The 20100-nt window shown below is 42.4% G+C and overlaps 1 protein-coding gene across 2 annotated transcripts in view; it reads right to left on the bottom strand.

Annotated features, from left to right (window-relative positions):
* Positions 1-20100, bottom strand: part of LOC148034096 (small G protein family protein / RhoGAP family protein) — a 47584-nt gene that overhangs the window by 3027 nt on the left and 24457 nt on the right. For both annotated transcript variants that reach the window (XM_087682094.1, XM_087682095.1), the window contains exons 6-7: positions 880-978; positions 715-792 (exon numbers count right to left, since the gene is read on the bottom strand). In XM_087682094.1, the coding sequence (XP_087538220.1) occupies positions 715-792; positions 880-978 (177 nt within the window). The remainder of the gene's footprint in view (positions 1-714; positions 793-879; positions 979-20100) is intronic.

Below are 20100 nucleotides of genomic sequence, written 5' to 3'. Positions count from 1 at the left end.
TCATTGCTCACCCACAATCCCAAGCAGCTACCACATTTCTTGCAGATTTATCCTCTACCTCAACATATTTTCTACACTGATACCCTCAATGGGTTTTTGTACTTTGCTTTCACTTTTATATGAACTAATGAGCCAGCTCAAATATCTTGTAAAAAATAAAACAAATCAAATCAGCAAAATCTAAGTGACATAGGAGTGTTCCATTGCCTTTGCAATCATTGTGGACCCTTGTGCAATCCTTAATGGCACTCGGTCCAATTTCTTGGTTTCATTGGGGTGCACCTCTTGGGCAACTCAATATCCACTGCCCTTGCAGCCCTAGTAGGCCCTCAGGTCACATGGTGGCACTGGTGGTCAGATGCCTTAGCCACTTTAGTATGGGACCTTTTGGATGAGACTAAGAGCATGCTTCTCATTTTCTTCTTTCACCTTTTTGGGGCTTGAGAGGGGGTATTAAGCGATGTAGAGATTACCGAGAGTTATATCTGATTTTTAAAGCATTTTTCGAACTCTCAAAATGATCCTTTAAAAGATTATTTCAGAATCAATCTATCAGTGCAGAAGATGTAATTGCAAGCACAAATTTAGAAACTTGATTAATGCCAAGTAGTAACCTTCTTTCTAGCCATTAAAGCAGCTCAGATGTTTTGGAAAACAACAATACCTTCTTTCTAGCCATTAAAGCAACTCAGATGTTTTGGAAAACAACAATACCTTCTTCAAAATAAGAACGAAGTTGTTGCACAACTTGCTGATCCCCATTGCGTTTGAAAATGTTCTCAGTATTAAGGCCTGTCAAGTAAGAAGTGTAAATCAAAACACTGACAAAAGTAAAATTAAGGAAACTACAGAAATGATTTTTCACATACTGAGCTGTACCTGTTTGTGCAAGGTAATCAACACAGTTTATGATTATCTGAGGCACAGGTCTTGAACTTCTCTGCCTTTGGACAAGGTCTTCTAAAGGCACCCCAAATACTGCAAAGATACATTGTCAAAAAACAATGACCAGACATCTGCAGATGTAGCTCCACAACTGATTCAAGCGCTGCCTTGCATCATATTTGAGTATGGTTTCATAAACAATGCAATCAAACTTACAAAATCACCTCACATCGTATTCGAGTATGGCTTCATAAACAATGCAATCAAACTTACAATATCACTTCCAAACACTTTCAATGAGCATTCATATGTACAGGAGGATATTGGATATCAACACCTTAATCTATCACATAGCCCAAATAATATCGATCACTTATCAAATAAAATATGCAACATCCAAGTCTCCAAATCGAGAACTCAAAATCGATTCACATTAAAACAGATTTATAAACCTTAGACACACTCCCCCTTCTGCCAGATCTTGCTCCAACTGGTTGAGCAGATAGCTTAAATTTGAATATATAACAGCATGACACTTTGTCAAAAGATATGGCTGCAAACACTTAAAGATAACAATACGAGGTGCTAAAAGGCAGAAAAATATAAATTACAATATGCAGTGTTAAAGCCAGAAGGCCAATATGTTCCTTGCTTCTGGTTAAAACTGAACCCACCAAAGAGCAGATGGACTATCAAGCAAGCAAAGCAGGGAAAGTTGACTTGAGCATTAAAACCCAGCACCTAAAACTATAGGTGCACCTTAAATGTCACCTCGCATAGATGGCCTCTTTATTAGCCTTGTCAAAGCTGTAAACCATCCTCATAACAATTGGGTTTAGGACACTTGTGAACTGTAAGAACAACAGCACCCAAACTGAGACAATAGGGAAATTTCCCTAGCATTTTCTTCCAACTTTTCCCAAAATCAGTCAAAAATGAAACAAATTCCATCAGCTGAATGCGTGCATGATCATAGAACAGTTTTTCTTGTAGCAATCATGTAATTTCTAAACCAAAAGAATCATTAATGAGATGCCAAACCTGTTAGAATGACAAACAACAGAAGAAAACAAAGACATAAATGCAAGGAAGCACTGCGGGAATGCATCAACACAAGCATGCAAGCAGTTAAGAGATGTAGGGCGAGACGATGGTGCATATACTAAGTAAAATGCATTTACACTAGACACTAGTCATCATGATGTGGCAGGTTTAACATCCCATGTGGCATTACCAGGTTGGACCTGCTACCAGCAGGTCAGCCAGGCAGTGAGCCAGTCAGCCAGTCTAGACAAAATAGCCTTCCTCAAATGGCACAAATCTCCTGCTTTGTACTTTCCCTGTAGTGCGTGTATTTCCCCAATCCTTAGATTTCCTGCTGTTTACAGCACACCAGTCTTATGCAATGAATATGTCAGATTTCTCCATTTGTTGGACTCATTCTCCTTTCCGCTTTTAAGTATTTTGATTTTTGTGTTTCTTTTCTGCTCTTTTTCAAAGAGTGTTACACCTTCACAAGTCCTTTCCTCGTGAACAACATATGTTGAGATTCATGTTCATTTTCTTCCATAAGAAACATTAAACCCACATATAGCATCGAGATGCATACACTGAAGTTGTTACATGCGGAAGCCTCAGAAGCAATCCTTGTTTATGAGCTCCCACAGACGAATGAACAGCGTTTAAAACTGTAGTGGCTAACCCCCAGAGTATATAAAGAAGAGAGAGAATTCAACATTGGCTAGGGTCCCAAAACTGCTAAAAAGCCTGTCCCCTTTCTTTCAAAAAGTTTAAAAAAGGCAACTTGTGGAAGAATCCACCTTAGGGCAGCCTCCCTGAACTGGACTGGAGCAGAACTAGAGCAGGCATCAGCAACCTTTGGCTATATGCTGAGCTCCAAAGCTGAACTGCCCACAAGTCAGATTAAGATTAATCTAATCTAGTACAAGAACAAATAAACACATGCCCAGATGACAGTCTGAAAACCGTATGCCAAACCCGTTCCTATGGTGCTACTCAAAATGCAATTAGGGGAGCAATAAGTCAATCTACTACCTATTTGTCTCATTGATCTAGCATCCTACTGCTCTATTTACAACTCCCTGACACAATCGGAGGCTGTCTACTCGGTTTTAAGATCCGTCAAAGTACAGCACGCTTTCCAGCTCATACTCTCTACCTATCCTTAAGACATGGGAGTTCAAAGGTTAGTATTCTTCACTAATAGTGTGTATGATGCATTAGGCATTGTATTCTATACACAATTCATTCCTTATCATTGATTTGTTCATTGTCTCTAAGTTATCCTAACCCTAACTATGTTTCTTTATCGATTTGTGCATTTGTCGTACAATTGTGTTGTGTTTACTGCAATAGAGTATTTCTTTACAATAGCCACTAAGGTTCATAAATAACACCGATGCTTGTGCTCCATCCTGTTGAGCTAACATAAGTATTACATGTTGAATTAGCCACTTAAAGAGCCCCAAAATTGCTCAATTAATGAAAACCCTATAATGGTGTGTGGTTCAAGAGAGTTGTAAAACGGTAGGCGGTATGAGGTTCCAAAACTTTCTATAAATACGTATTACAAATAGGTAGACTGCCCTCCATTCAGTCCAATCTCGCTTTTGCAAGTTTTAGGCCCTCTAGCTTCGCTGCCCACACCCTGTTCACAGAGGACATCTCAACCGAAGCTACCTATTGCTATCTACATCCATCAAGTGTCTATTTCAGACCTCCATCGCACAATCTACATCGATTTCTGCTGCTTTTGCTGATCAACCACACTGTCTACATCTAGCCACTTACTAAGCTACTATGTTTGTGATCTGTGGCAGCTGATGTACAAACTACCATATCATCACACCTATGGTTTTTACTGCCATCAGTCTGCCATGTCATTATACCTGCGTTTTTGCTACCATCAGCTTGCCATGTCATCATCATTTGCTGCGCTTGCAATTTTTCTCTCCTCGGCTTGTCCAACACCACACATTGCTGCATTTTCAGCTATCCAACATTTAGAGGCTGCCTTGTGTAAAGAAATACTCTAACACAGAAGCACAAATAACAATCGTACAACAAAGCACAGACTAATAAAAGAACACAGTTAGGGTTAGGGTAACTCAGAGACAATGAACCCAAAAAATAACTGAAGTGATATAATTATTGAATATGCAATGTTCATGCAGCAAACACACTATGCAGTGAATGAATACTGAACCTCGAACTCTTGTATCTCAAAGATCAAAGCAAGGGTAATGAGTTAGACAGTGTTTCGCACTCTGAACAGATCCCGAATAGAAGCAAGGCAGCCTTCAAATGTCCAACACTAGCAAAAGCAGCAGTGAGAAGCTGGATTTGATGCAGACAACAGTGAGGAGAGAGAAGACTAAAAATGCACGCTGCAAGAGAGAGAAATACCAAAAATGCAAGCAAGATAACCTACAAGAGAGAGAAAATTGCCATACACAAGCTGCACATGACATGGCAGACAATACGGCAACAGGTCTGTGCAGGAACAATAGTCGCCTGACTGGGATCAGCTCCAAACTGCGAGAAGAGGGCTGGAAATCAAGCGCAAACTGATGTAGACAGCAATGGATAGGTTCGACTGAGATGTCCTCCGCGAACAGGGTGTGGGCAGCAAGCTGAAACACCTAAAATCTGCAAAAACGAGATTGTAGACTGAATGGAGGGTAGCATACTTATTTATAGAAAGCTTGGGCCCTCCCAAGTGGGTTTGTGCTTATGGGACACAGAAACTCTCTAGGATCGCGTTTCTTTTAAAAAAACTAGATTTCTTCATTAATTAAGCAAGTTTTGGGGCTCTTTAAGTAAAGCTAATGCATTTTTACCTCAACACCTCCTCTTAGGCCTAAAAACGGTGCCATGAGAAAGATCTTTTATCCCAAGACGTCCCACCCCAAAGTAGCTAGAGCATTGGACAAAGGGTGCACGTCGGCTGCCCAGTGGCCTACTAAGACTACAGAGGCGATGGTTATCCTACCAAGGGAGTCCAAGTGATCACCCCAAAGAGAATAGGGCATCAAACAAAGAGTGCACGTCAGCTGCCCAATGGCCTACCAGGCCCTACAAAGGCGGATGGAATCAGCTATGGACTTTTTCTCTCTTTTTTTAATTTGATAGATTTAATAGGTTTAGCATTAAGTGTAAGGTTCAAATCAATTTTCATCCTATAGAGTATCCGTGCCCCAAACGGGAGAATGATAAGGATGGTCACCCAAGACCTTCACAAAACAAGCATACTATCCCTACCATTATTGGGTGTCGATGAAGAAGAAGAAGGCTCAGATGTAGATATAGCAAATAAGTGAAGCAAGCAAGATATGCAAATCAAGCAAGCAAGCTAAGGAAAAACTACCTTGGAGACTGCCATGGATAATGCCACAAATATGGTGGATTCAAAGTCGACCACTCTAAAAGACCGAAAAAGGGATAAATACGCACAAATGCATGTTCACATGAACAGAATGTCAATGCATGGGGTAATGCAAAGGGCAATGCAAGATGTCATACTCACACAAGATGCAATGCAACGGTGCCACTTGGACAGTGCCCTCGCAAGGAAATTGTTCACTTGCTTAAGCGCCCTTTTACAATCAGGTCATCCTGACTGTGCGGATAAACCTGCAAATGTCCATAATACAATACAAAAGAATAAATGAATAAATATCTAAAAAAACTGTAAGCATCATCACTGTCACTATCAAGAGTAGAAGCTACCCCCTCTCAAACTAGAAGGGAAAGCAAGAGGCAAGCACCCTCTCCCCATCAAGCTGAAGAAGTAGGGGAGGGTGTACCCAAACCGATCCTGGGTAACATGTACTGAAGAACCGGCCGGTCAACCGCTTTGGTCAAAATATCTGCAAAATTGTCGAATGTGAACACAAACTCTAGGCGGATAGTGCCTAGCTCAACCTGCTCTCTAGAAAAATGGAAGTGGACTCCCACATGCCGCGTCCATGGTGTAATGATCGGATTGCCCGCAAGGGCAATGGTACTCTGGTTGTTGTAGTAGACAACGATAGGAGAGTCGCATGGATAATGAAGTGCCGTCAGTAAACTCCTCAGGTAGATAGCCTCGATGATACTATCAAAGATAGCTCAATACTCAACCTCGGCCATGAAAGCTGCTACGTCTCCTACTTACGACTTGACCAAGAAATGGAAGCCGTACCCAAGGTAAAGAGGTAACCGCCATGAGAACGCCGGGTGTCGAGATCTCCTTCCCAATCAGAATCAATGTACCCCTACAAACATAAACTAGAACCATTTGTCGGGCCATAAGAATAAGTACACCGTAAATAACACAATACACGAAGACATGCAATCTAATGTGACATCCTAGTTGCTATAAAATACTAACTGAGTGTGCTGACTAAGTAAGCTAAATCTAGCCTAGTGAGAATTAACCAAAGAAATTTTCCGACAACAGAGCGATAGATATATGCATCGAAGGGCTGTCCTAAGGTATATCCTTCAACAAGTGGACAGTAGGATCAAGAGACACGGCGTGTCTGATCCTAAGTGTGATGTTCCACTACTTGAAGAGCGTACTTCTGCTGTGACACAAAAATGCATCCCCCAGAACGACACTCAAAGACTCTAAAGTGACAAATGACAAGCCGAGAGCCAAAAAATACCTCATGCGGGGTCTTCTGAAGAAGAGCCGCAATCGAGCACCGTTTGAGAATGTACACCGAAGTGTTAACAGCCTCGACCCAAAAGCGCTCAAGAAGCTCTGCTGCAGACAGTATAGAGCATGTCATTTCCATAATTGTCCGGTTCCTACGCTCTACGACTCCATTCTGAGAGGGAGAGTTAGTGGAGGTGAGCTAGCGAGAGATACCGTACTTCAGTAGAAACTCGGAAAAGCCATGGGACATAAACTCACCACCACTATCACTCCTCATGCAACCAACATGACAACCAATCTAGGTATGAACCAGCAACACCCAAGCAAAAAAATAGGTAAAAATATCAGACTTATGCTTGAGGAAGTACGCCCACATGTATCTAGAATGATCATCCACTATCGAAAAGAAGTATAGTGCGCCATTTAAGGTAGAAGTGGATGTCGGCCCACAAAGATCAACATGAATCAATCTAAGAGGCTCCTCAACACGATGTGTGGACTGCTGAGGGAATGGGGTACGGTGTTGCTTTCCAACCTAACAAGCTTTACAGACATTGCGATCTACAGACATTGCGATCTTGTTGTCGAGGAGATGAGAGTCATAACCAATATGCCCCGAGTGAAAATACCAAAGACGCTCATTGTTCGTAGGCTCCCAAGATGTGGCTAATGCCTGGAAGCTATGAAACAGATAACAAGTTCACCCCAAGCTAAGGAACATGGTATACATTGTCCAAAGAAGCTAGATCCGTGCTAGGAATAAAGGGCCCTCGTGCCTTTTATATATGCTCGAGTGTGAACGTACCCTTAGCACACTTGTACTTTCATATATATATATCTATCTAAAAACCTAAAGAGATACACTTGTCATTGTATCCACAAGCCGTACTCACTCACTCTCTACTCTCCACTCTCTCTTTGTTTCTCTGTTGTGAGAAACCATTGCGTGTCTCGATCCTCGCGCTCTTTGTGACAACAAACTGGTATCAGAGCGGGTTACAAGCATGAGGTAACTAGTGGCAAGCAACAGACAGTTGAGGCGACAGGCTCAAGTCAAGCTGCAAATGAAACAAGTCGCAGGTGGCTGACAGGTAGCGCAGGCAAGTGTCAGCAGATGGTGGTCAGCTGGACGAGACAATGGTTAGCTGGATGAAGGCCAGGTGGCGTGCGACAAGTCGGTTGGACGAAGGCCAGGTGGCGTGCGACAAGTCGGTTGGACGAAGACCAGGTGGCATGCGACAGGTCGTGGATACTGGAGGATAGACAACGGTTGTTGCAAGCATCCCCCGAACGCAACAAACGACCAATCGACAAGCTGCAAGCGTCAGACGGAGATGGCGCGCGACGGACGGGACGGGCTTCATCGACTCGTCACGAACTTGACGGCTCACAAACCAAAAGGGTCAACGAATGTTTTTTTTAAAATCAAAATTATTCTTTTAATCCCCTCAATTATCCCTGTCTTGGCGGGAGTTCACGCACTGGAGGCACAGATCTCAGATCTGTGCAAAATTGAACCAAAAATTTAGGGCTTTTCCCAAATTTGGGGATTGTGATGCAGAGCAAGACCATTTGCCTTGGAAATTGCAGGAATTTGTGACATTTTGCCTCCAACATTTAGAGCTTTTCATGTACATGCAAGAATCGGGCTGAAATTTACCCAATTTCTCGACATTGATGCACATTGGACCACGTGCAATTCGGGGCTTTTGCTGTTTGGATAAAATTTGTGCGCCGTTTGGTCATTTTATGTACATGCGGGTTTAATTCTATGCAATTTGGACATCTAGCACTTGGAAAATTTTGGGGGTTTTGCTGAAATTGCTCTATTGGCAAAACTGGCTCATTCTATGCACGTTAGAGATAGTGCAGATGTATGGTTGATGTTTTGAGTACAAAAATTTTGGGGCTTTTGACCGTGCGTGTGGTTCATGTACAACAGAAATTGCAACTAAAATTTGGGACTTCTCATGTAATGTGATGTATTTGCCCCTGAAACAGTTGTAATCAGTTGTGGAGTGCCCCTGAAACAATTGTAATCAGTTGTGGAGTGTTGTAGCACAAGGTTTAGTGCTTTTGAAAATTTATCTGCAGATCTGAAATTTCTGCTACTACGTGGTTATTTATTGGGTTGGTACTTGTTTGTACCTTGGTCACCTGTGTGACAGTTTGGGCCTGCATTTGCTGAATTTTTTTGTCACATTTGGGCTGAAAATCATGGCTGGCAACAATGATAGCAGTAATCTCATGCACATTAAGAAGCTTGAAGGAGCACATAACTTTGCAATCTGGCAAAAACAATGCTACAATATCCTGTTGCGGAAGAAGCAGGCAAAGCCGATTAAGACCAAAGGGGCAAAGCTTGCAGATACGAAACAAGAAGATTGGGATGAGTTAAAGGAGCTTGCACGCTCAACCATCGAGCTATCGATTTCTGATGCCTTGTTGTTTAACATTGAAGATTTGGATTCTGCCTATGCTATTTGGACTTGACTGGAAGAACTATATGCACACAAGAGTGCCGCAAGCAAAGTGTATTGGCTGAAAAAGCTTATGGATTTGCATATGAAAGAGGGTACAGCAATGTCTACTCAGTTGAGTGAGTTTAACTCCATTTTCAGCCAGCTGGTTGCCTTGAAGTTCTTGATTGATGAAGAATTTAAGGCTACCTTATTGCTTTGCACTTTGCCAGAGAGTTGGGAAACATTCAGGACTGCTATGAGCAATTCTAATGCGATTCTTTTGTATGCTAATGTAGAGAGTGCTCTACTCATGGAAGAAATGAACCGGCAGAACAATGCATCCAGTAAGTCTTCAAGTGCTTTGCATACTAGGGGCACATCACAGCAGAAAGGCAAATCTGATAGCAAGGGACACAGTAAATCAAGTGGCAAGGATGCCGAATGCCATCATTGTGGCAAGAAGGGTCACTTTAAACTTGATCATTACAAATGGAAGAAAGAAAAAGGAAAGGGCAAGAAGACAGATGATAGCAAGAAAGAGAAGAAAGAGAGTCGGCCTAAGAAGAGCAGTGTCAAAATTGAAGAGGTGAATGTAGTCACTCAAGAATGACGTACTCTTGGTCTCTTCACACTTTAGTGCACGTGCTTTACTTGCAGATACAGATGATGACATGCATACTTGGATTCTCAATTCAAGTGCTTCCTTTCATGTCACCCCTCATCATGAATGGTTCTCTGACTATACAGGGGGTCAACATGGTGTTGTCCATCTTGGGGACAACTATGCATGTAACATTGCAAGTATAGGCAGTGCGTAGTTGCAGTTTTAGCAGGGTTCTGTCTTCACACTTCAGCATGTACCTCAGCTCAAGAAGAGCTTGTAGCACAAGGTAGCGGTAGCTAGATGAGGATGGATTACATACCACCTTTGGAGATGGGAAATGGGAGATCTGTAAGGGATCTAGAGTGATTGCCATAGGTTGTAAAAGTGATACATGTATCCTCTCCATGTATCTAGTGTGAGTGATCATGTCGTTGCCGTGCCAAGTGTTTCTTTGTGGTATGACCGGTTGGGACACATGAGTCAAACTGGAATGAAAGTACTTTCTCGTTTGGGTTACTTGCCTTGTCTTCGTTATGCTGATTTTGAGCATTGTGATCATTGTGTTTACGGTAAACATGCACAGACGTCTCATAAGAAGTCTCTTTCACTTAAAATCTTCTCCTCTGGAGTTAGTACATTCCGATGTATATCAAATGCCAAGGTTATCTTTAGGGGAAAAGAAATATCTTGTCACCTTTGTCGATGATGCTACACGGAAGGTATGGGTTGAAAAATCCTTGACATTGGTTGAAATATGCATCACAAGGACGAAGTGCTTGACAAGTTTAAAAAATCCTTGGCATTGGTTGAAAATCAAACTGATAAGACACTTAAGTGTCGTCGCTCTGACAATGGGGGGGGAATATGTGTCCAAGGCCTTTCAGGCATTTTGTGACAGAAAAGAAATAGAGAGGGAGCTCACTACCCCTCATAATCCCCCCCAAAATGGAGTTGCAGAGCGTATGAATCGGACCATACAAGATAAGATTTGTACGATGCTGTCTCATGCTGCATTCCCCATGGTTTTTCGGCAGAGGCTATTATGACAGCCATACACTTGATTAATCAGCCACCAAACAGGTCTTTTTTTTTTTTTTTTGGGGGAGGGGGGGGGGGGGGGGGGGGGGGTTGTTGGGGGGGGGGGTTTCCCCAAGAAGCGTAGTCGGGCAAGCCATCTTCGTATGCACACTTAAAAGTGTTTGGCTGTGAAGCATTTGTGCACATTCGTAAAGAAAAACGCAACAAACTTGAGCCAAAGTCCTGTAAATGCATTTTCCTAGGATATAGTGATGAGGGTGAAATGGGGTATAGATTATGGGATTCCGAGAAAAGGAAAGTAGTACGCAAAAATGATGTTATTTTCCGAGAAGATCGCATACATAAATAGCCTGAAAAGACTGAGGAGGTCTGTAGGGTTGTATTCCGAGAAGAAATACCTTTCGGACAGCAAAATTTGTCTACTGTACAGTAGCAAATACCCGCTGTAAATGAACCTGCAAAAGCAGAAAATAATGCTGGAAATGATCAGCCAGCCATTGCCCATAATGATAAGCCACTAGATGTGCAGGAACAGCCAGGACAGCAAGCTGTTAATTCTGATTTGCAGGCTGAAATGCCAGGACAGCAAGGCAGCCAACAACCAATGATCATTGGGTTAGAAGATCGTCTAGGGCTACTAGACAACCTGATAGATTTGTTCCTAGTGCAAACAATGTGGTTGATTATGTCATGTTGAAAGACTATGATGAACCGTCTTGCTTCAAGGAAGCAATGGACAGACAGGACAGCAAGAAATGGTATAAAGCCATGTTGTCAGAGATGGAATCTCTTGAGAAAAATGGCACTTGGGACTTAGTGCACTTGCCTAAACGGCATAAAACCCTTCCATGTAAATGGGTTTACAATATGAAGGTCACTTCTGGTTCCTCGCCAAAGTACAAAGCAAGATTGGTTGCAAAGGGGTACAAGCAGGAACATGGAGTTGACTTCGATGAGATCTTCTCTCCTATAGTCAAGATGACTACATTGAGAACCATTTTGGGCTTGGTTGCAACTGAAGATATGGAATTCATACAGATGGATGTAAAGACTGCATTCTTACATGGTGATCTGCATGAAGACATATATATGTAGCACCCTGAAGGGTTTGTGGAAAAAGGGAAAGAGAAGATGGTATGTAAACTCAAAAAGAGTTTGTATGGGCTGAAACAAGCACCAAGAGAATGGTATGATAAGTTTGATACATTTATGCGGTCTCAAGGATTTCATAGAAGTCAAGTGGATCATTGCTTGTACACTAAGAAAGCAGCAGATTATGGCAACATGATTATCTTGGTTTTGTATGTTGATGGCATGCTAATTGCTAGCAGGGATACTCATGCCTTGGACTCACTAAAGCAAAGTCTTCATGGAAGCTTTTACATGAAGGATCTTGGTGATGCAAATCACATTCTTGGCATGAGAATAATCAAAGATAGGTCAAAAGGATTACTCTATCTATCTCAGCAGGAGTATATCTCCAAGGTTTTGCAGTGTTTCAATATGGAGGAGGGGAAAACAATTGGGGTTCCATTGCCTCCATATGCGAAACTCGGTGCTGAGGACAGCCCTACATCTGATGATAAGGCTGAAATGACCAAGATACCATATGCTTCAGCTTTTGGCAGTTTGATGTATGCTATGGTTGCTACACGTCCTGACATTGCCTTTGCAGTGGGAGTGGTTAGCAGATACATGGCAAACCCTAGTAAAAAGCATTGGGAAGCAATGAAAGGTATTATGAGATACCTCAAAGGCACAGAGGATTTGTGCATCTACTTTGAAAAGCAGAAGGCATCTGTCGTTGGCTTTACGGATGCAGACTATGCTGGTCATGCGGATTGTAGAAAGTCCACTTTTGAGTATGTGTTTACTTACCTTCACAGGAGGAGCAGTCTCTTGGATCTCCAGGCTACAAAAGTGTGTTGCATTGTCTACTACAGAGACAGAGTATATGGCTGCCACTGAGGCATGCAAAGAGGCTTTATGGCTTTCACGTCTGGTGGGAGAGCTTGGAATTACAGAGTTATCTATTCTCCATTGTGATAGTCAGAGTGCTATCATGCTAGCACGAAATCTCGTCTTCCATACAAAGACAAAGCACATACAGGCGAAGTACCACTTCATTAGAGATGTACTTGACAGCAAGAGCATTGAGCTTGTCAAAGTGCATACAAATGATAATCTTGCAGACCTTCTCGCGAAGGGTCTTCTAGTAGAGCGGTTTGCTCATTGCCGACACATGATGGGAGTTGGATAGATATATGTATTTCAGCTTTGTACATACCTAGACTTTAGCTGATTCTTTTCTCCTCTTAATACGCGTTGCCTTTCAGTGGAAGGTTGTTGGGAATAAAGGGCCCTCGTGCCTTTTATATGTGCTCGAGTGTGAACACAACCTTAGCACGCTTGTACTACTCTCTCTCTCTCTCTCTCTCTCTCTCTCTCTCTCTCTCTCTCTCTCTCTCTCTCTCTCTCTCTCTCTCTCTCATATGAGAAAGCATTGCGTGTCTTGATCCACGCGCTCTCTGTGACAACAATCCGGACCCTTGTCAGTGGCAAAACTGACACTACCTTGAGCCTCAATCTTGACCGAGGAGTTGTTTCCTACGCGGATCCACCCAGCTACAAGGACTCAGGTACAGAAAATATCCTCTATAGGAGTAATATGATGTGTAGCTCCACTATCCACAATCCAAACAAGAACTGAAGTGCTCGCCTGTGAGGAGTGGGCCTCTACGGTAACCTTGACAAGACGCAACTCGCAAATGTTAACAAGACTCGCATCTATTGTATCTATGAAGACAATGTGGGGCTCCTGCAGACCATCAAACAAGCCCACTAGATTTGAGAACATTGTCGATTGAGATGGCTAACCGGTAGTAGAATGAGTCTAATCTTTAAACTGCCCCTTGCCATCACCCTGCCTCCCCTGCTGGGGATTGCCCGACTGAGGAGCGAGGGTCTGAGACTTAGATTTGGGTGTTGTGTCTCTTGCCTTTGATCAACACTTATCGCCAAAATGACGAGTCTTTTGACAATGTTGACAATACCTATTCTTTTTAGGTACATTCTACCACCCCTATTTGACTTGTGACTGGGAGTTGCCTTGTGATTCTTCGGATTGATTTTGTTTTTTATTTTGAGCGGAGGTTTGATTTTGTTTGCCCTTCCCTTTGTTGCCCCTTTTGAGAATGAGCAACAAGAGCCCCCTCTGAGGAAGAATTCATATGAAATTGATCGAACAACTGTACGTAACACAACTGACACTCAAATTCATAGAAAGTAGGCATGGTAGACTTTGAAACTATACCTTCCACAAAATTGAAGTATTTCCTAAGGAGTTTATTTAGAAACAATGTGACTTGATCGTCAGAGGACTTGGGAGTCCCCGTAGTGGAAAATTCGGCAAGAAGTTGTCGATACTCAACCAACTTGACTTTCAAGTCATCCCGATCAATGATTTTAAAGAGTTGAAGCTCATGGTCAAGATTTATACGATGGATCTTATCTCGAGCCGCATAACGGTCAATCAAGTGTGCCTACCGTTCTGACGCTAAGTCAAGATGCTGAAGCTGAGAATGAAACTCAGGCAATAAGCCCTACATCAGCTCGACAATAGCGGAGGCTTTCCTAGCCTTCCATGAGTGGACAACCTCATATGGAATAAGTACGGGATCGGGTTGGGGTTCCATCCCCTGCACAAGATCCCATAGGTTTTGGGAGTCAATGACATGTCTCATCAAGTTCGACCAAAAGGTAAAGTTTGACCTGTTAAATCGTGTCTTATCATTGAAAGCATGCTTGGCAGAAGATGAGGTGAAACCATGAGGTGTCGAGAAAGTGGGATAAGATGGAGGTGAAGGGTAAGATGGTGGTGGTAGGTGTGTCTGATAGGAAGAATTGGGGAAAAAAGGTGGGTAGACAGAAATAGACTGGGAGTGTCCAGTGAGTGCTGATTGATACGGATGCACTGGAACATGAATGTTTCCGTAAGGTGCCGATGGAGGTGGAGGCATTGGGATACGAAAGCCCTGTCCAAAGCTTGGCTAGGACACAACAAAATGACCAGGAGGTCCACTAGGTAATGCTATAGAGGCAAGCAATGGTACCAACTGATCCACACTCGGGAGAGACTGGGGGGGCACAGCAATATGACCAGGACGTCCACTAGGTAATGCTATAGAGGCAAGTTGTGGTACCAACTGTGATCCACACTCGGGAGAGACTGGGAGGCACAGCCAAATGACCAGGAGGTCCACTAGGTAATGCTATAGAGGCAAGTTGTGGTACCAACTGATCCACACTCGTGAGAGACTAGGAGGGATACCGAAGCTGCAATGATCCCGAAAGTGTGTGAAAAGTAGGTGGAACACTACCCGATGAAGAAAAGAATGAGGTCCTAAAGGTGCCTATGTTTTTATAACCCCTCGGTGCGATGTGATGTGTAACATGAGGTGTTTGATAGGGGAATGTAAATGGTGTGAAGAGAAGTAGCAAAGTAGTGAAAGAATGTGGTGGGATGGGTGGGTTTTAAATTTGTGGTGTGAAAGATGCAAATGCATTTTGTTCATTTTTACCATTTAATGATTGAAAATAAAATGATGATGATGATGATACATCATGCAATGTAGAAATAGGGACACCAAATTCATTCTGATTTTGAGAGAGAAAATGAAAAGAATGAAAGGTAGAAATAAGGACACCAAATTCTCTAGTATCAGATTTCTTTTAAATAAACTAGGTTTCTTCATTAATTAAGCAAGTTTTGGGGCTGTTTAAGTAAAGCTAATGCATTTTTAGCTCAACATCTTGCTGCGTCTCAAGATCCGTCAAGAGTACAACACACAATCTTGCTCAGCACCTTTGCCTCAATCCTTAAGATACAAGAGTTCCGGGTATAGTTTTCATTCTTACATGGTTTGTTTGCTGCATCAGCATTGTATATTCAACGTTCAGTCATAGATTCAAATTTCTTATGTGTTCATTGTCCATGAGTTCCCCTAGCTCTAATTGTGTTCTTTTAAGTTTATGCTTTGTCATACGCTTTCAGTTATGTTTCTGCATTATGGTATTTCTTCACATGGTATTAGAGCAAGATTCTCTTCCACAAAACCTCGGTCTTTGATCAAAAGGCCCTTCGCAAGAAGCAAGAACAACAGGAGCGCAAGATGACTTGGAACACATCATCACCACATCATCATTATGCTCCCAAGCCTAGCACATCAAGGCACATGATGGAGTGAGCTTCACAGCTTGCTCCTCCATTCGACATGGCCGAAGAGTCTTTAGACTACCATGAAGTCCACAAACCATACAAGATCTCAAGAACCGAATACGATCTCATCCTCATGTATCGAGCATGGAAGCTTCACAATGGACCTGCCATCTTGATGTGGAAACTAGCATGGAGTACAAACCATTTTCCTCTCTACTACCATCATCTACATCCTTACCTCTTTCATCTTTTCCACACACCTCCACCTTCATTCACTCCTATGTCAGATACGCATGCTATTACTTCTCAATCCTTTGATTTTACTTTCTCTTTTCCGCAAGATATCGAAGACGCTCATGATGAAGGAACTCTTCAAACTAAGCATTGGTTCATTATCCCCAAAGAGGATAGATTTTTTCGATTGCAATCAAGAAAATGTAAGCAAAAATTTCAAGAATCTATGGTGAGTACTCCTCCATCTTTTCCTTTGGCTTTTACATCTCATGGTCAATATAATTTTGGTGATTCATCTTTTTCAACAATTGCATTTAATGAAAAAAAGGAACCTAAAGCATTTCCTACATCTACACAAATAACAAATCCATTTAATCTCCCACCCATCCCACCCACTAGATCTGCTATAGCATCGCTATAGCATCCTTTCAACCTCCATTAAGTGCACCTTACATGTCTTCACACATCACACTGGAAGTCCTTCACCCTTAAGAATGCCTTTTAGGATCTAGTCTTTTTCTTAGCTAGGTGATGTCTCCATAATGGAGGTTTATTCTCCCATCCCCATAGTTTTAGGTTTTTCACAGCTTGGAAATGCCACCTAGTGCTCAATGAGTGTGGATCTATTGGTAGCACAATTTGCCTCCATGGCATTACCTATTGGGCCTTCTAGTCATTTTGTTGTGCCCTAACCGACTGTTGGATAGGGTTTACATGTCCCAATGCCTATTGGGCCTTCTAGTCATTTTGTTGTGCCCTAACCGACTGTTGGATAGGGTTTACATGTCCCAATGCCTCCATCTCCACCAACACTTTATGGAAATATTCATGTTCTAGTGCCTCCACATCAATCGGCACCCATTAGATATTATCAGCCTATTTCTACCTATCCACCTCGCCCTCCTACCTATCCGACTCCACCACCTCCTCCTTATTCCACTTATCCAACAACTCATGGTTCTTCCTCCTCATCAACCAAAGGTGTTTCTTCCTCCTCATCAACCAAACACACCTTTAATGATAAGACTCATTTTAATGGGTTGAACTTCGCTACTTGGTCCAGCGTGATGAGACATATTCCTAACTCCCAAAACCTATGGGATCTTGTGCAAGGGTTGGGGTGACTTGTTCTGTACGAGGTTGTCCGCTCATGGAAGGCTAGGAATGACTCTGCTATTGTCAAGCTGATGCAAGGTTTGTTACCTGAATTTCATTCACAGCTTCAGCATTTTGACTTAGCATCCAAGTGTTAGGCACACTTGACTGACCACTATGCGGCTTGAGATAGGATCCGTAACATTAATTTAAATCATGAGCTCCAAAACTTTCAAATCATTGACCCGAATGACTTGAAAGTCAAGTTGGCCGAGTACTGACATATTCTCGCCAAGTTCTCTACCATGGGGACTCCTAAGTCCTCGAATGATCAAGTCACATTGTTTCTAAACAAGCTACCAAGGAAATACTTCCATTTTGTGTAATAGGTAATCTCACAACCCACTATACTCACCTTCTATCAATTTGAGTGTCCACTACCGTGTTATGCTCAGCTATTCAATCAACCAAGGTAACTCCAAATCATCTCTAAAACCTAGGTGGCAAATGTTTCGAAGAAAAATCAATATTGTCAACATTGTCAAGGTTGGCCACTTTGACAACAAGTATCGATCAAAGGTAAGAGGCACGACATCAAAATCTAAGACTCAGACTCCCACCCCTCAGTCGAGTCACCCCCATCAGGGGAGGCAAGGTGGTAGCAACCCTCAACGGGGGAAATGGCAAGGCCAAACCCACACTGCCACTGGTCAACCATCACAATCAACAACATCCTCAACACCAAAGGGCTTGTTTCACTGGTCTGCAAAGGCCCTCATCATCTCTATAGAGACATTTGAGTATGGGAGTCGTATCCACGTTTGCAAGTTGCTCCTAATGAGGTGACTGCAGAAGCCCACTCATCACAGCTGAGTACTTCATACTCCCTTGATTGTCGACAATGGAGCTACCCATCATATAACCGCCATCAAGGATATTTTCATTTCCCGAGCCCCTACAGCCAAGTACGTTTGAGTTGGGAACAACACCTCGATCAAAATTTAAACTCACAATCGCATTAGTTTTGCCACTAACTAGAGCTCGGATCGTGCTACGTTGGATGATATATGCTATATCCCCTAACTAGGGATGACCTTGTTATCAGTTCAACAGCTTTGCCGGTTGGGTCAAGCAGTTCTCTTTAAAGCGACCACATTCAAGGTCCTTGACTCTCAGACTAGTTTAGTGATTGCTTGCAATGAGGCACAACCTGGTGGCATGTACCACATGACACAGTTTCTTTTTGTGCCAACAGGAGAGGGCTTTGAGTTCCACTACTTCCAAGCATCAATCGTTATACGGGAGCCTACGAGCACTGAGCATCTTTAGCATTTTCGCTTAGAACATCTTGGATACGACTATCGTCAAGAGTTATCACATCGACAAATGGTTGATGGCCTTCCATGCCTGAAGCTATCGTGGGATGTTTGTAAAGCTTATCAACTCGAAAAGTAGCACCATCCCCCATTCCCTCGACACTCTACACACAAAGCTGAGATGCCTCTTATTGTGGATGACCAATCTCCTTACATGTGGGTGTTCTTACTCAAGCAGTCCAATGCTTCACATAATTTTCTACTTGGGTTTTCTACTTGGGTGCTGCTAGTGTGTAACCAGACTTATTTTTGTGTAGAATACATGAGAACTTAGAAGTGACAGTGGGGGTGAGCTCACCTCCCATGACTTTTCCAAGTTTTTACAGGAGTGCTTGGATACTGCTGGTGCGTAACCAGACTGATCGTTGTGTAGAATACATGAGAAGTGACAGTGGAAATGAGCTCACCTTCCATGAATTTTCCGAGTTTCTACAAGAGCATGGTATTTCACACCAGCTCATATCTACAAACTCCCTTTCACAGAATGGAGTTGTAGAGCGTAGAAACCAGACCGTCATGAGCATGGCATGCTCTATTTTGTTCACAGCACAGCTCCCTAGGCCATTGGGTTGAGGTTGTTAACACTTAAGTATACATCCTCAACCTATGCCTAACTACAACCGTCCCTCAAGAGGACTCCATATGAGGCATTCTTTGGCTCTGGACCTATAGTTTCCCACTTTAGAGTCTTTGGGAATCGTGCTTACATGCACACCCCTAATGAAAAAATAGGAAAGACAGTTGAGAACCAACCCCCCAAAAACGTTTTCTCAATTTGCATGGCCATTTTTACCAAGTGGCAACCTCCTAAACCCATTTTTCAGCATTATCCAATCATTAATTTTCAGAATGGTTATCTAGGGAAGAAAGACTATGTGGAGCAATGTCTTCGATATTTTCTTCCACTTACCAAAAAGATAAGGTATTTCGCTTGTGGAAAGCTCTTTACATGCTAAAGCAAGCACCGCAGTTTTGGTTCCAAAGGATGGATGAGTTCCCTAGAACTTACTCATATCATTGTACCCCTTATGACCTGAACTTATATGTCCATACTACTTCAGAGGAGATCAGCTATATCCTACTATACGTAGATGATTTACTTATCACTAACTCAGATTCTACTCCTATAGCAAAAATGAGGGCCCAGCTTTGCTCTACTTTTGAGATGACAAACCTTAGTTTGTTGTCTTATTTTTTGGAGATAGAGGTAGTTTGATCTAGGAGTAGTATTTTTATGTCACAGCAAAAGTACGCTCTTCAATTAATAGACCAATTTTACACGGATCAAACATGGCCTATGGCCACACCTCTTGATCCCATTGTCCATCTTTCTAAGGATACCGTTAGTAAGCCCTTCGATGAGCATACTTATAGATCTATGGTAGGGAAACTTCTTTGGTTAATTCACGCTAGGCTAGATTTAGCTTACTCGGTTAGTTTGCTTAGTCAATATTTCACTGCACCTAGGATGTCACATTGGATTGCATATCTTCATGTTTAGAGCTATTTGCGGTGTACCTATTCTT

Source organism: Lygodium microphyllum, chromosome 7, assembly GCF_053477565.2.
Source record: "Lygodium microphyllum isolate KBCC chromosome 7, Lygodium_microphyllum_v1.1.10, whole genome shotgun sequence".
Taxonomy (NCBI): Eukaryota; Viridiplantae; Streptophyta; class Polypodiopsida; order Schizaeales; family Lygodiaceae; genus Lygodium; species Lygodium microphyllum.
The sequence above is the reverse complement of the archived record's forward strand: the minus strand, read 5'-3'. Positions and strand labels throughout refer to the sequence as shown.